At 39.6% G+C, this 17,037-nt stretch overlaps 2 protein-coding genes and 1 long non-coding RNA gene across 3 annotated transcripts; all 3 read right to left on the reverse strand.

Moving 5' to 3' along the window:
- Positions 1-1,617: 1,617 nt before the first annotated feature.
- Positions 1,618-3,528, reverse strand: LOC131721869 (uncharacterized). Its single transcript, XR_009319945.1, has 2 exons — positions 3,424-3,528; positions 1,618-3,342 (listed from the first exon to the last, which is right to left on the reverse strand). It is a non-coding gene; the product is annotated as an uncharacterized LOC131721869 (long non-coding RNA).
- Positions 3,529-3,672: 144 nt separating this feature from the next.
- Positions 3,673-6,389, reverse strand: LOC131721832 (cathepsin L2-like). The gene is made up of 6 exons (XM_059014824.1): positions 6,267-6,389; positions 5,810-5,935; positions 5,375-5,524; positions 4,864-5,088; positions 3,858-4,017; positions 3,673-3,692 (listed from the first exon to the last, which is right to left on the reverse strand). The coding sequence occupies exons 2-6, from the start codon at positions 5,909-5,911 to the stop codon at positions 3,673-3,675; spliced, it is 657 nt and encodes a 218-aa protein (XP_058870807.1). The 5' UTR covers positions 5,912-5,935; positions 6,267-6,389.
- Positions 6,390-10,212: 3,823 nt separating this feature from the next.
- LOC117966330 (procathepsin L-like) lies at positions 10,213-15,515 on the reverse strand. Its single transcript, XM_059015057.1, has 8 exons — positions 15,478-15,515; positions 14,031-14,171; positions 13,622-13,744; positions 13,234-13,383; positions 12,716-12,940; positions 12,188-12,347; positions 11,782-11,884; positions 10,213-11,691 (listed from the first exon to the last, which is right to left on the reverse strand). The coding sequence occupies exons 2-8, from the start codon at positions 14,160-14,162 to the stop codon at positions 11,592-11,594; spliced, it is 993 nt and encodes a 330-aa protein (XP_058871040.1). The 5' UTR covers positions 14,163-14,171; positions 15,478-15,515; the 3' UTR covers positions 10,213-11,591.
- Between the last annotated feature and the right edge of the window lie 1,522 nt (positions 15,516-17,037).

The following is a 17,037-nucleotide window of genomic DNA, read 5'->3' on the forward strand; positions in this document are numbered from 1 at the left end:
CAGTAGCCAATCCCTATTAAGGCGGGCTCTCAACCTAGATTTTTATTGGACAATTCAAATACAAATGATACACCACAGTTTCAATTAGTAATTTAAGTTTCTAACCACTATTCTGGTCTCTCCAACTTCAGACATGACAGATGACTCTTGAGGTTATTTTTGTCCAAAACACTCTGAATCATACAGAAAATAAGTCAAGTAGACAAACATGTCATCTAGTCCCTTCACCAGCGAACAGTCTTTCTTATGAGCTTTCTATCATTCTGAGCACTTAAAGACTTGCGTCTCCAGTCTGCGTAGCTACAGTACTGGAAACTTCATTCATCTAAGAACCCTGCAATACTGGTTTGTCTGTCTATCAATTACTTCTAACCTGAAGGGTCATTTCCGGTGACAGGTTTGCATTCCGAAGGATCGCTTGGATGTATAATGCAGCTCTCTGTTTTGAATTCTTGCATATACATAGATACTGTATATATAAAAAAGGGAGAAAAGAGAGAGAAAATAGATTGAAAAATATGTATTTCCGCAGCACAAGACGCGCTGCATCACACACAATCTATATGCAACTTTATTAATACTGTATAAGTCACTGTATATAATACTGTATATGCCTGTAAGACTTACAATTGTCTACCAATAGAGGGCGATACAGGCAGTCCTTTAGTATCAAGACACATTTAATACAGGTGAAGGATTAATTTCTGAACGGGTTAAACAGGAGGCAGTTCTTTGCTTTGCTTTAGAATCGCTGTGAAAGTAGCACAGAAGAGAGATCCAGCTCTCAACACGAGTTTAGCACAGCAGACCCTTCTCAACTTGAATGGTTCTTCCACTACCTCATCTTCACACATTCCTGCCCCTCCTCTTCCCTGACCTCTCTCCAAGATTGCCTGTTTCCTCCCCTCCCCTCCCCTACGTCCTTCCCCCGTTTCCTTGCATTCCCTTCTTTCCATCCTCTCCCCTCCTTCTCGTTCCCTCCTTCCCCCTCCTCATCTTCCCCCTTCCCACTTTTAAATTACAAGTAAACACATTCATTCTACAGTATATTTATAGTTGATAAAGGTGCAGGATTGTTCGGGAACAAACAATTGTACAAATAATTTTAAATTAACATATGCACACATTCAAAATCAAAAATATATATTTTTTTAAATGACATAATTTAGGAATATTTTGTGCATATTTTTTGCTTTGATTGCTGTAAACACTTTAACTTTTGCTGTAACCTAAAGAGACCATTTATATAATCTTACCAGTTTAATAACCAATAATATGTGTTCTGTATGATTCTGTTTCTGTTTAAGCGTACACCATTATTTGCCATGCAATTCCAGCAAATACTTGGGAAGAATATTCGTGTTCATTCTTACCAGTTTAATATCCTATTATATGTGCATGATTATATATACAGTATGTGTATGATTCTTTATGTTTGTTTCATTGTTTGCCATGCTTACTAACTTTTACAGCGAATACTTGCTTCTGAAAAGACTCCTTGAGGCTGACTGTGGTGGGAGAGTGAGGTGGGAAGCATTCTGTATCAGTGCTGTGCAATGCAGGTTTGTTACAGTCCTGTGATTTATGATTGTAAATAAAGATACCAGAAACAGCAAAGAATGCTAATAGCTTTATTGAAAGAAATACAGAAAGCGCATCATAATTAACATTGAATTTCCTGCACATTAACACTGCACTCAGAATTAGAGGATTTATCCTCCCGCTTTACAATGTAAGAGTTTGATTAATTGAAACTCAGTGTATAAACCAAGCCTGTGTGGTAAACAGAAAGGTTTCACAATGCTCTATAAGACAAGAGTTACAGAAGAACAGGGCATGATCAATACGTTTCAGCCTGTTCCACAAACCCCAAATCACACTCGTCTTGTTTATATGAAGATATTTAGGCTCACTTTGCAGGAGGTTAACTAGCTATACTATTTCAATGGGAGAGTGTAAGTGGTAAGAGGCTGGAACAAGCTGCACTGCTCTGACTTTGGTGTCTAATACTACAATACTGATACGCAAGATTGTATTTGGGAATTAACCGTCTGAAAGGGGAAAACACAGTAGTTCATGTTGGCTCCTGTTTGACACGTAGCCAACACAGATTCTGTACAGCGTTTGGATGTGATCCTACCCTCTAGACTGAGCAGGTGTGGGGTGCAAAGAAATCTGTCCATAGGTGAGCATTTACTGCCCCCTTATGTTTTTATTATTATTATTATTATTATTTATTTCTTAGCAGACGCCCTTATCCAGGGCGACTTACAATTGTTACAAGATATCACATTATTTTTACATACAATTACCCATTTATACAGTTGGATTTTTACTGGAGCAATCTAGGTAAAGTACCTTGCTCAAGGGTACAGCAGCAGTGTCCCCTACCAGGGATTGAACCCACAACCCTACGGTCAAGAGTCCAGAGCCCTAACCACTACTCCACACTGCTGCTTTTTAAGATATTTACAATCATTCTCAGGGACACGTGTTGCAATTACTCAGATACTGCGTTTTATGTATTTGCTTTCACCTGAGTTCAGGAGCTGCCTTTCAGTTCTGGTTTCCTGATGTGTAACACAGGCTAGATCAGCCGGTCTTTATAGAAGTAACAGTAAGTCACCTGGATTCTTTATTAATGATGGCAGTACACTAGCTGTGCACTAGATGGTGCTGTCGCGTACTAATTTAAAGACACTGGCTGATCCAGCTAACATGATGTCTATAGCAAGCACCTAGAACTGAGAGTAGCTCCTTAAACTTTTTAAATTTTTTTATTCTGTATTTGAGTAATTGCTCTAAGAAACACTCAGCATAGTTGCAATCATCATAGAAACATAATTGGGCGTTTAAAAACATGTAAAATGTCATTTGAAGCGAATTGCTTTTTAGGTTTTCAGCAGACAGAGAGAGCACACTTTACCATGCAATCCAATGCATTCCAGAGCACATGGCAATATAACAAGCAAAAGAGTGACAAGAAGGGTACAGTGAATGCGACAGTGGGCACTGCTTAGAAAGCTAGTGCATTCACAACTGAAGCCGATTGGTGCAAGTACATTATCTCACGTTATCTGATCTTCTACATAAGTGGCTTAAATGGTACTTAATTTCCAGAACATCAAATTCATTGATCAAGTACTTGCACTACAGAAGAATGGGTTTATCCAGTACTTTGTTCTTATGCAGCGTGCACATTCATGCCCTTTATTTGTCCTTCTTTGCTTCACAGTCTGGTATCAGACGACAGGATACACACCATGGTCGGCTATCCCACATTGGTTTTGCTCATCCTTTGCCAGCCGCAAATATCCACCTTCACCCCAGCACTCTCCGTAGCTGTAAATAAAATTTCATTAATTCATTAATACGTTAAATACAAATATCTCCTTGAGGTGGCAGTAAACGAATTTTACTGACCTGTTTTTCAAAATCCAGAATTTTTTCCCAGCAGAATCTCCATAACCCACAACCAGGACTGCGTGGTTAGCATTCCATCTCCTTTTGGTCTCATAGTGAATGCCTAGGGAATAGGATAAACTCAGTAAGACACAAGTTAACCTGAACAAAACTCTGCTTTAATTGTAACGTTAAGTTTAAACCCTCAGTAATAAAAAAAAAGCAGATGAATGTTAAATGAAGTGCAGTTATACGGTCTTCAGAGCCACATTATGAAAGCAGTACTTTCCCTGGAGTCAGAAAACACAGACACGGCCAAACAACACAACCAGTATGATAGAGAAATATGAGCTAACCTCATTATTGTTAGAGGCACGACTCAGAACAACGATAGCAACAGCAGAAAGAGAATTGATGGGCATGTGAGATTATTTGTCCTGTAAAGAGAAAGTCACCTGACTTGTAGAACTGGAAAGAACAGTGAGAAGCATCGATAGCCACAGAGACAGGTCCAATGCTGGCCACAGCATCCTGCAGAGCTCGTTCGCTCTTCTTCACTGCAGTATAGCCAGAACAGTTGGCTACTTTACGAGCATTGGTTGTGCATGGCCCGTCCTAGCAGACAGGAGAACAGCATCAGATCAAGTGAGCATTATACCAAACCCTAGTCCCCAGGTGCTAGTAGCATGCAGTATCAGACATCACGTTTTGAACTGAAAAATACATTTTATGGAACTATTTTGTTAGCTACAATTACTTTAAATGAAATACTGAGAATGTTCCGTTATACAAAAAAGCTGTTAGTATAATAGGATCATGTTAAGAGTTTGTATTTGAGTGTGCATCACATTGTTTTGTTAGGGTCTGATTGACACATTTATTAATCCCTTTCGGTTTTTAATTCCAGTTCAAGACAAACATGTGCCAATGGGATTGTGACATATATTTAGGGTATAAATGAAATTTATAATTAAAGTTCGGGAGGAGGGTCAGACACCAATCTCCGCGTCACCAAATTGAATCATTCAATTTACACATTAGCTAATTTAAATTGTTAGCACTATAAATACCCTCTTCATTTACCTCTCAGTTGCGTTTTGATTTCATCGTAACCCACCACCTCCCCATCTCCACCTTTCTTAATAAGTTTTTATGTTTTATCAATGGGGGTCTCAGCCTCGTCCAGTTGGCCAGGCAGCGAACCCTCAAACCAAGTTAGGTTTGATGCCAAATGAATGTGTATATACAGCATACTTTCTGTTAAATCGCATACTCCGCATTCTCTACAATAAATATTTGTACCAAAACATTTTGTGATTGGTGTTTGTCCCGAACTACTGAAGTATAGTTTATTCAGGAATCTGTTTGGGGGGGTCTTTGATATTAATGTGCTCCACTGCATTTGATCAGCATTTTGTAAATAGATTAGGTTCAGTTGCTTTACATCCCTCAGAGAACCACCTTGGCACGGTAGGGGTAGCTTTCCTCAGAGGCAATCCCGTTATCCTTCACATATTCAAAGGATGTGTTCATGAATCCGTTATTACAACCACTGTTCCCATACTCTTCGTTATTGGTGCAGTCCACCAGGTTCTGTTCACTCAGTGACACCAGCTGGCGTGTCTTCTTGAAATGTTGTCCCTCAAGGGCTCCCGTAGCAGAAAAGGCCCAGCAGGAGGCACATGCCTGTGAGGAGACAAACAGATTTAAATGAATGCAGCTAGTATGTTTGGTAATATGACAATGCATCCCAGTTGTACGACAATTGAAAGGGGTTGTGAATGATCACTGTTGTGAGGACCTTCAGAGATGCTATGACATCACCCATCTGATACCCCCTCTCACACATGGAGGTTGTATGGTGTTGACTAGTCATGTCTGGACACTTTTGCTTAGAGCTCATTGAGTCTCTTCAGATGCAGCTGACCCCTGTATGAAGTGCCTGAGGTTAGATAAAAATGTAGTTAGATACCCTCTGGTCCTTCACAGGGGTGACGTAACCTTTGACTCGCCAGTCAATCGATTTTGGAGGCACAGGGCTGCCGGTCGAGTTAAACACAGGCAGCTTCCTCAGGGCAGGATCCGGGCGGAAACCATTCATCTTATTGAACTCCTGGTTGGTCTGAAGGAATAAAACAGCCAGTTAATAAAGGAGATGTGCAGGGAACCCAAACAGCATGGCTCATACTGTATTTATTCTCTTTGTACTACATTCACTAATAATATTTGCATAGCACATTGTGCCATCTGGTGACAAAACAATGTAATTGCAGTTTCTTAAGAATGGATTTGGCCACATGTAACAGGATAACGATTCTCAAAACTGTATGTGTTCTCCTCATGATCCCTAATACAAAGAGCCAATGCACAGGGTAGTCTCTCTAGGGAATCCCTATGGGTGTGGTACCAGATCTCCGAAGTGGTTCATCCCCAGCTTGTAGGAGTGTTTCCCTGCAGCGTTCTCCTGGTTGTGCTGCTCGATGAAACGCCAGTTGTCTTCCCAAACCATCCTCCTGTAGCTCTCGGTCTCCTCCTACAGACCAAGGAAGCAACATCAGAACTCAGGAATCAAATAACCGACCACCACCTAACTAGAGGCACAATCAGAAAGCAAATTCCTAACCGTATAGGACAGGTAATAATCAATGCATTGAGAAGACTTTATTGTTAAAAACAAGAAATCAAATGTGTAAGCAACACCAGAACGCAGGTATCTTGTTATGTTATTTAGGTAGATTCCCTGGTGCTGAAAAATGCTCTAAGAAAATCCAGCTGTGGCTTATAGATTGATCAAATGAACTTTCCTCAGAGTGAAAACTAGCCGAAGGGTTTGTTGAACTCGTATCAGAGCTTCAGTGCTGTACCTCTGAATACTGCTTCCCGTGCAGCCCCTTCCACTCCTGCCAGGGGTCCTCGAGCGCGGGGTCCTTCCAGAACGAGGAGGCTGCAGCCACAGCAGTGACCACGGCAACCAGGAACACCGCGAACACCTGCATCGTCTGGAACTGGAGAAGGAGCACAAGCCACTCATAGCGCGCACACACACAACATGGCAAAACTAGACACGAGAAATACATAAATATTAAAATAAATGATTGAATGAACCTTCCTTAGAGTGAAAACTAGACAAAGCATTTTTATTACTTTATAATCCTGCACAGAAGCAAATGGTTAGTACTTGCATTGTCTGTAACTCTAAAAGGAGCACAAACAGCCATTGAATTAGCTTATTCCTGATCAAAGAAAAATGTTTTGCAAAACCCTGAATACAATCTTTAATAACTCATGAGTTAATGTGTACTAAAGTCTAGAATGTGCTGCATTAAAGAAACACATTCATATATTTTGCAATTAGGAGCATATCTTTAAACATACATAGAACCATAATTCAGTAATTAAATAGGGATTCTGTAATGTTTCGATATGCAAACATATTGGTTCAGTATAAGAATGGTGCTTTTTAACCCTCTGTTGCAAGATCCTTATTTTACAAGACAGGTCCTCAAAGTCGTGTGGACACGGGCACGTTTGTGTTGAACCCCAAGTCATGGCCATGGTCATTTCTTTCTCTTGACATTTAAATACAGTACATATACCGAAATGTTAAATAAAATCACATTAAAATACAGATTTATCAAATGCCACAAAAGCATAGATCTAGATTAGTATATTGTATAGTCTTATATATTGTTCCTCTACTAATACATCAGTACTACAGTATTACGGGTAACACTTTAAAATAATGAATTCTGGCTGAATCCCACAGGAATAACACCGGAATATCTTATGCATTTCCTCTGAGTTCTGAAGTAATTCAGTTTGAATTCAGCCCTGTTAATTCATGTGGATTGTTGATCACATGTATAAGGCATGCATTTATGCTGAATTAACACTTCTCACAATGCCCTGGTGGGCAAGTAAGAGTAAGTTATACTGTACATGTGACCAGCCTCATTTGTTACAAAGGAACATGGAATATACACAGGTAATTAAATCCACACAGGCTGAATTCAAAATGAATTAGTTCCGAGATCAGAGGAAGTGCAGAAGATATTTCGGTGGGATTCAGCCAGAATGCATTGTGAACTTGCATCCATTATTTTCAAGTGTTACTGTATGTAAGCTCCTGTCAGGAGCACCACGCTCTGGTGCTGTTCTAAGACTGTTCTAATGCATTCTGTTGCACAATAAGCTCTGTCAAATCCAAACCTGCTTCTGCTACTAATACTTATAACACAGAACGAGAGCTGAGTCCTAAAACACTTAAAAGCCACCCCTAACAGTTCTGTGAAGATGTTAGGTTATACTTACCGGTAGTCAGTACTGTAGGAACCTGAGCTGAGTCTGGACAGTGACTCCAGTGCAAGCCTCTGTGCATGCCTCTTATATACAGAACTCTTGGTGACTTCGAATAGGGGGCGTCAATCGGTTCAACCCCAGCAGTAATCATTTGTTGCCATATAAGGATTTAATGAAGACTTTTATGACCAGGATGCTACAGGCTAAGAATTAACACACAACTATGTAAAAGAGTTCTATACTATACACTGTTGATAGTGTGGAATATTAAGATTCAATGAAGTACATGCCATTGACTCTACTGGTTACTGAATCAACTATATTTAATAATGGAAATGTGTGTTTCCTATGCTGTTTAACCAATGCGAAAGCTACTGCTTCATCGAATCAGCTGCTTTATGGGATCCAAATGACAATGCACAAACATGATCACATTATGAGGATTCATCCCTGTATCTGCTGCCCCTGAACCCACTATTAGGTATGGCAGTTTACTGTAGTTTGCAATATTATTAAATAAACACCAAACTTCAGTACAGACCAGCATTCACTGTAACTGTGTTGTTAATTCAGAAATGATTTGGAAATTATAATAATGCATTAATGCAGGAATGCCTGCACAGTGATTAAAGGGCCAGTTAGATTCAATTATTGTGGTTGACATAAAACTTGTAAAAATCTTGAGTGCTTTAATCTTTTTCTTTTGTTTTGTTTTAAGAGAGCATTCGTACCTTGCAATGTGGTTTTAAAAGTTTGAGTCACATTGTTCTTTGAAGCTCATACCATAAACCTTTGGTGGTCTGCAAAGTTGATTCTCAGAAACATCTTTTCCTCGGTGTGGGTTTTTATGCACATGCAACACTATAGATCTTAGGTGCATGAACTACAGATAGCTTAGCTAATTAGGTTCGGAAAGACCTTTTTTTTTTTTTTTACAACCAGCATTCTACAAGCTAAGAATGAATACACAACTAGATAAAGAGCTGTTTCCCCATAAGAACATCCTATACACTCATACATTCTTACTATCATATAGCACCAGTTAGGGTTTAATAGTTCAGAATGAAATCCTATATTATACACTCAATATCTTATACTAAACAAAGTCAGTAACACTTTAAAATAAGTGTCTGTAATTCCAATGTAACTAACACATGATTTCCTCCGGATTTCAAATGAAATTCCTATTGAATTCAAAAGTCACAAGTCCTTAGCCAAGTTTCAGTACAATTGGACTAGCGGTTCTCTAGATATCAAACTATAGTGTAACATACGTTATCAATTTATGGATATGTGTTCCAGAGAAAGCCCAAAGAACTTAAACAAAGCAATGACCTCTATCACAATTTTAAGAGGCTGTTCATGCCTTGGGATGTGGTCACAGTTCTCTTCTTTGTAAAGACAATTTTTGGTATGGGTTTTTATGCAGGTGTAACAACATGCAACTTAGCTACATGTAGTTAGTTCAGCTAATTCGGGTTGTAAAGACAATTCTTAGAAACATTTTTTTTTTTTCGGTATCAGTTTTATGTAGTGAGGCTCAAACCACAGAGAGCTTAATATTCCCTGCTGCATATTCCTGTTGGCAGTGTTGCAGTGTTGCAGGCTATCTACGTGACCGTACCACACATATGTATATTGTTGGTGTGCACTGTATTGGTTTTGTTTCAAATATTCCTGAACTGGGAAGCTTCATTTTTGTTTAATTCTTGTTTTTGCTGTAGCCTCTTTGAGGCTGGCTTGGGAATAACCCAGCGCTGAACTGCATCTGCTGTGTGTGTGATACCTCCTCGCTCGTGTGGTCAGCTTAGCTAGCCCAATATGTACGTTAGTTGAACCTGCAGTTGCACTGAAACCTAATGGACCACAGACCCCCGTCCCCCTTGCAAGAACAAAAGTGTGGTCAGCGTTCAGGAAATAAAAACACTGACACCTGTCATTTACTTTGAACATGATGTGTAACAGCAGGGATCCTGGTGTTTATGATGAAAATGGTGCCATATCATATATAGCAACAGTATACAAGTGCTGGTTAGCACTGGAATGTACACAAGTAACAACATTGATTCATATACAGAATACACAATCATGTACCACTGTGTATGTGTTATATACAAATATACACACACACATCATCAGTCTGCAAACCTGCTGTCAGCTTTTCGATAAAGTGTTTAACATGGTGTTGTTCTGTTTATCAATTACTTCTAATTTGAAATACTTATTTTCAGATTGATTTGCATCCCTTTGGATATCTAGTTCTGGTTCTGTTTTCAAATCTAACATTATATATATATATACGTGCATTATTCTCTATGTTTGTTTCATCTTAGATCATTGTTTGCCATGCTTACTAACTATTCCAGCGAATACTTGCTTCTGAAAAGACTCCTTGATGCTGACTGTGGTGGGAGAGTGAGGTGGGATGCATTCTGTATCAGTGCTGTGCAATGCAGGTTTGTTACAGTTCTATGATTTATGATTGTAAATAAAGATACCAGAAACAGCAAAGAATGCTGATAGCTTTATTGAAAGAAATACAGAAAGCGCATCATAATTAACATTGAATTTCCTGCACATTAACACTGCACTCAGAATTAGAGGATTTATCCTCCCGCTTTACAATGTAAGAGTTTGATTAATTGAAACGCAGTGAGTAAACCAAGCCTGTGTGGTAAACAGAAAGGTTTCACAATGCTCTATAAGACAAGAGTTACAGAAGAACAGGGCATGATCAATACGTTTCAGCCTGTTCCACAAACCCCAAATCACACTCGTCTTGTTTATATGAAGATATTTAGGCTCAATTTGCAGGAGGTTGACTAGCTATACTATTTCAATGGGAGAGTGTAAGTGGTAAGAGGCTGGAACAAGCTGCACTGCTCTGACTTTGGTGTCTAATACTACAATACTGATATGCAAGATTGTATTTGGGAATTACCCGTCTGAAAGGGGAAAACACAGTAGTTCATGTTGGCTCCTGTTTGACACGTAGCCAACACAGATTCTGTACAGCGTTTGGATGTGATCCTACCCTCTAGACTGAGCAGGTGTGGGGTGCAAAGAAATCTGTCCATAGGTGAGCATTTACTGCCCCCTTACGTTTTTAAGATATTTACAATCATTCTCAGGGACACGTGTTGCAATTACTCAGATACTGCGTTTTATGTATTTGCTTTCACCTGAGTTCAGGAGCTGCCTTTCAGTTCTGGTTTCCTGATGTGTAACACAGGCTAGATCAGCCGGTCTTTATAGAAGTAACAGCAAGTCACCTGGATTCTTTTGTAATGATGGCAATACACTAGCTGTGCACTAGATGGTGCTGTCGCGTACTAATTTAAAGACACTGGCTGATCCAGCTAACATGATGTCTATAGCAAGCACCTAGAACTGAGAGTAGCTCCTTAAACTTTTTTAATTTTTTTATTCTGTATTTGAGTAATTGCTCTAAGAAACACTCAGCATAGTTGCAATCATCATAGAAACATAAGGGGGCGTTTAAAAACATGTAAAATGTCATTTGAAGCGAATTGCTTTTTAGGTTTTCAGCAGACAGAGAGAGAGCACACTTTACCATGCAATCCAATGCATTCCAGAGCACATGGCAATATAACAAGCAAAAGAGTGACAAGAAGGGTACAGTGAATGCGACAGTGGGCACTGCTTAGAAAGCTAGTGCATTCACAACTGAAGCCGATTGGTGCAAGTACATTATCTCACGTTATCTGATCTTCTTCGTAAGTGGCTTAAATGGTGCTTAATTTCCAGAACATCAAATTCATTGATCAAGTACTTGCACTACAGAAGAATGGGTTTATCCAGTACTTTGTTCTTATGCAGCATGCACATTCATACCCTTTATTTGTCCTTCTTTGCTTCACAGTCTGGTATCAGACAACAGGAAACACACCATCGTCGGCTATCCCACAGTGGTTTCCCATATCCTTTGCCAGTCGCATATATCCATCTTCACCCCATTTTCTTCCGTGGCTGTAAATAAAAAATCATTCATTCATTCATTTATACGCTGTTTACAAATATCTCCTTGAGGTGGCAGTAAACTTGGTAAATTTTACTGACCTGTTTTTCAAAATCCAGAATTTTTTCCCATCAGAATCTCCATACCCCACAACCAGGACTGCGTGGTTAGCTTTCCTTGTGCATTCAGGCTCATAGTAAATGCCTTGGGAATAGGATAAACTCAGTAAGATACAAGTTAACCTGAACATAGGACTCTGCTTTAATTGTAACGTTAAGTTTAAACCCTCAGTAATAAAAAAAGCAGATGAATGTTAAATGAAGTGCAGTTATACGGTCTTCAGAGCCACATTATGAAAGCACACAGCCAAACAACAAAAGCCACTATGATAGAGAAATATGAGCTAACCTCACTATTGTTAGAGACACGACTCAGAACAACGATAGCAACAGCAGAAAGAGAATTGATGGGCATGTGAGATTATTTGCCCTGTAAAGAGAAAGTCACCTGACTTGTAGAACTGGAAAGAACAGTGAGAAGCATCGATAGCCACAGAGACAGGTCCAATGCTGGCCACAGCATCCTGCAGAGCTCGTTCGTTCTGGTTCACTGCAGTATAGCTAGAACAGCGGGCTACTTTACGAGCATTGGTGTTGCATGTCCCATTCTAGCAGACAGGAGAACAGCATCAGATCAGGTGAGCATTATACCAAACCCTAGTCCCCAGGTGCTAGTAGCATGCAGTATCAGACATCACGTTTTGAACTGAAAATTACATTTTCGTTAGCTGTAATTACTTTAAATGAAATACTGAGAATGTTCCGTTATACAAAAAAGCTGTTAGTATAATTGGATCATGTTAAGAGTTTGTATTTGAGTGTGCATCACATTGTTTTGTTAGGGTCTGATTGACACGTATAGTTTATTCAGGAATCTGTTTGGGGGGGTCTTTGGTATTAATGTGCTCCACTGCATTTGACCAGCATTTTGTAAATAGATTAGGTTCAGTTGCTTTACATCCCTCAGAGAACCTACCTCGGCACGGTAGGGGTAGCTTGCCTCAGAGGCAATCCTGTTATCCTTCACATATTTAAAGGCATTGATCATGTGCCCTCCTTTACAACCACTGTTCCCATACTTTTTGTTATTGGTGCAGTCCACCAGGTTCTGTTCACTCAGTGACACCAGCTGGCCAGTCTTCTTGAAATGTTGTCCCTCAAGGGCTCCCGTAGCAGAGAAGGCCCAGCAGGAGCCACATGCCTGTGAGGAGACAAACAGATTTAAATGAAAGCAGCTAGTATGTTTGGTAATATGACAATGCATCCCAGTTGTACGACAATTGAAAGGGGGGTTGCGACTGATCACTGTTGTGAGGACCTTTAGAGATGCTATGACATCACCCATCTGATACCCCCTCTCACAAATGGAGGTTGTATGGTGTTGACTAGTCATGTCAAGACACTTTTGCTTAAAGCTAAGCTCATTGAGTCACTCCAGATGCAGCTGACCCCTGTATGAAGTGCCTGAGGTTAGATAAAAATGTAGTTAGGTACCCCCTGGTTCTTCACACGGGTGACGTAACCTTTGTCTCGCCAGTCAATCGATGTTGAAAGAACAGGGCTGCCGGTCGAGTTAAACACAGGCAGCTTCCTCAGGGCAGGATCCGGGTGGAAACCATTCATCTTATTGAACTCCTGGTCGGTCTGAAGGAATAAAACAGCCAGTTAATAAAGGAGATGTGCAGGGAACCCAAACAGCATGGCTCATACTGTATTTATTCTCTTTGTACTACATTCACTAATAATATTTGCATAGCACATTGTGCCATCTGGTGACAAAACAATGTAATTGCAGTTTCATAAAAATGGATTTGGATGATCCCTAATACAAAGAGCCAATGCACAGGGTAGTCTCTCTAGGGAATCCCTATGGGTGTGGTACCAGATCTCCGAAGTGGTTCATCCCCAGCTTGTAGGAGTGTTTCCCTGCAGCGTGCTCCTGGTTGTGCTGCTCGATGAAACGCCAGTTGTCTTCCCAAACCATCCTCCTGTAGCTCTCGGTCTCCTACAGACCAAGGAAGCAACATCATTATTTTTCCACTGTGCTGAAACGTGTTTGTTATTTACTGCATTAAAAGGGTTCATTAAATGCATCAGAGGGTTCGAAAGCCTTTCTGTGAGCTTCCATAAAGAGAAACTATACTACAGAGCGCCCACACAGTAAGTTCACCAAGCATCTGCGGCAATGCAAAGTTTGTAAAAAACAACGTCTGGTGAAACGTGTGCTGAAGCAAAGGTTGTGCAGTGATTTTTGCTTCATTTAAACTCGTATCAGAGCTTCAGTGCTGTACCTCTGAATACTGCTTCCCGTGCAGCCCCTTCCACTCCTGCCAGGGGTCCTCGAGCGCGGGGTCCTTCAAGAACGAGGAGGCTGCAGCCACAGCGGTCACCACGGCAACCAGGAACACCACGAACACCTGCATCGTCTGGAACTGGAGAAGGAGCACAAGCCACTCATAACGCGCACACACACAACATGGCAAAACTAGACACGAGAAATACATAAATATTAAAATAAATGATTGAATGAACCTTCCTTAGAGTGAAAACTAGACAAGGCATTTGTATTACTTTATAATCCTGCACAGAAGCAAATGGTTAGTACTTGCATTGTCTGTAACTCTAAAAGGAGCACAAACGCCCATTGAATTAGCTTATTCCTGATCAAAGAAAAATGTTTTGCAAAACCCTGCATACAATCTTTAATAACTCATGAGTTAATGTGTACTAAAGTCTAGAATGTGCTGCATTAAAGAAACACCTTCATATATTTTGCAATTAGGAGCATATCTTTAAACATACATAGAACCATAATTCAGTAATTAAATAGGGATTCTGTAATGTTTCGAAATGCAAACATATCGGTTCAGTATAAGAATGGTGCTTTTTAACCCTCTGTTGCAAGCTCCTTATTTTATAAGACAGGTCCTCAAAGTTGTGTGGACACGGGCACGTTTGTGTTGAACCCCAAGTCATGGCCATGGTCATTTCTTTCTCTTGACATTTAAATACAGTACATATACCGAAATGTTAAATAAAATCACATTAAAATACAGATTTATCAAATGCCACAAAAGCATAGATCTAGATTAGTATATTGTATAGTCTTATATATTGTTCCTCTACTAATACAGCAGTACTACAGTATTACGGCTAACACTTTAAAATAATGAATTCTGGCTGAATCCCACAGGAATAACACCGGAATATCTTATGCATTTCCTCTGAGTTCTGAAGTAATTCATTTTGAATTCAGCCCTGTTAATTCATGTGGATTGTTGATCACATGTATAAGGCATGCATTTATGCTGAATTAACACTTCTCACAATGCCCTGGTGGGCAAGTAAGAGTAAGTTATACTGTACATGTGACCAGCCTCATTTGTTACAAAGGAACATGGAATATACACAGGTAATTAAATCCACACAGGCTGAATTCAAAATGAATGAGTTCCGAGCTCAGAGGAAGTGCAGAAGATATTCCGGTGGGATTCAGCCAGAATGCATTGTGAACTTGCATCCGTTATTTTCAAGTGTTACTGTATGTAAGCTGCTGTCAGGGGCACCACGCTCTGGTGCTGTTCTAAGACTGTTCTAATGCATTCTGTTGCACAATAAGCTCTGTCAAATCCAAACCTGCTTCTGCTACTAATACTTATAACACAGAACGAGAGCTGAGTCCTAAAACACTTAAAAGCCACCCCTTACAGTTCTGTGAAGATGTTAGGTTATACTTACCGGTAGTCAGTACTGTAGGAACCTGAGCTGGGTCTGGACAGTGACTCCAGTGCAAGCCTGTAGCATGCCTCTTATATACAGAACTCTTGGTGACTTCGAATAGGGGGCGTCAATCGGTTCAGCCCCACCAGTAATCATTTGTTGCCATATAAGGATTTAATGAAGACTTTTATGACCAGGATGCTACAGGCTAAGAATTAACACACAACTGTGTAAAAGAGTTCTATACTATACACTGTTAGTTGATACTGTGGAATGTTAAAGGTTCAATGAAGTACATGCCATTGACTCTACTGGTTACTGAATCAACTATATTTAATAATGAAAACATGCGTTTATTTTGCTGTTTAACCAATGCAAAAGCTAATGCTTCATCGAATCAATTGCTTTATGGGATCCAAATGACAATGCACAAACATGATCACATTATGAGGATTCATCCCTGTATCTACTGCCCCTGAATCCACTATTAGGTATGGCAGTTTACTGTAGTTCACAATATTGTTCAACACCAAACACCAGTACAGACCAGCATTCACTGTAACTGTGTTGTTAATTCAGAAATGATTTGTAAATTATAAAAATGCATTAATGCAGGAATGCCTGCACAGTGATTAAAGGGCCAGTTAGATTCAATTATTGTGGTTGACATAAAACTTGTAAAAATCTTGAATGCTTTAATCTTTTTTTTTTTGTTTTGTTTTAGAGAGCATTCAGACCTTGCAATGTGGTTTTAAAAGTTTGAGTCACATTGTTATTGTGTTTGAAACTCATACCATAAACCTTTGGTGGTCTGTAAAGGCGATTTTCAGAAACATCTTATCTTCGGTGTGGGTTTTTATGCATTGAGGTTCACAGCCCACATTGGCAAATGCAACACTATAGATCTTAGGTGCATGAACTACAGTTAGCTTAGCTAATTAGGTTCGGAAAGACAATTCTCTGAATTTTTTTATTTTTTAAATTTTTTTTTCAACCAGCATTCTACAAGCTAAGAATGAATACACAACTAGGTAAAGAGCTGTTCCCCCATAAGAACATGCTATACACTCATACATTCTTACTATCATATAGCACCAGTTAGGGTTTGATAGTTCAGAATGAAATCCTATATTATACACTCAATATCTCATACTAAACAAAGTCAGTAACACTTTAAAATAAGTGTCTGTAATTCCAATGTAACTAACACATGATTTCCTCCGGATTTCAAATGAAATTCCTATTGAATTCAAAAGTCACAAGTCCTTAGCCAAGTTTCATTACAATTGGACTAGCGGTTCTCTAGATATCAAACTATAGTGTAACATACGTTATCAATTTACGGATATGTGTTCCAGAGAAAGCCCAAAGAACTTAAACAAAGCAATGACCTCTATCACAATTTTAAGAGGCTGTTCATGCCTTGGGATGTGGTCACAGTTCTCTTCTTTGTAAAGACAATTCTCAGGAACATTTTTTTTTTTCGGTATCAGTTTTATGTAGTGAGGCTCAAACCACAGAGAGCTTAATATTCCCTGCTGCATATTCCTGTTGGCAGTGTTGCAGTGTTGCAGGCTA

This window comes from Acipenser ruthenus, chromosome 49 (genome assembly GCF_902713425.1).
Source record: "Acipenser ruthenus chromosome 49, fAciRut3.2 maternal haplotype, whole genome shotgun sequence".
NCBI lineage: Eukaryota > Metazoa > Chordata > Actinopteri > Acipenseriformes > Acipenseridae > Acipenser > Acipenser ruthenus.

Bases quoted from the DNA above. Each gene is read 5' to 3' on its own strand.
- LOC131721832 (XM_059014824.1), bottom strand. From the start codon at position 5,911: ATGGTTTGGGAAGACAACTGGCGTTTCATCGAGCAGCACAACCAGGAG. The intron at 4,018-4,863 runs GTGGTTCTCTGA...CCTGTCTGCTAG, and splicing joins GCTACCCCTACCGTGCCAAG to GACGGGCCATGCACAACCAA. The intron at 3,693-3,857 runs GTGACTTTCTCT...TTCTGACTCCAG, and splicing joins TTTCCAGTTCTACAAGTCAG to GGAAAGTACTGCTTTCATAA.
- LOC117966330 (XM_059015057.1), bottom strand. From the start codon at position 14,162: ATGCAGGTGTTCGTGGTGTTCCTGGTTGCCGTGGTGACCGCTGTGGCT. The intron at 13,384-13,621 runs GTACCACACCCA...TTATTCCTTCAG, and splicing joins TGAACCACTTCGGAGATCTG to ACCGACCAGGAGTTCAATAA. The intron at 11,885-12,187 runs GTGACTTTCTCT...CCTATTCCCAAG, and splicing joins TTTCCAGTTCTACAAGTCAG to GCATTTACTATGAGCCTGAA.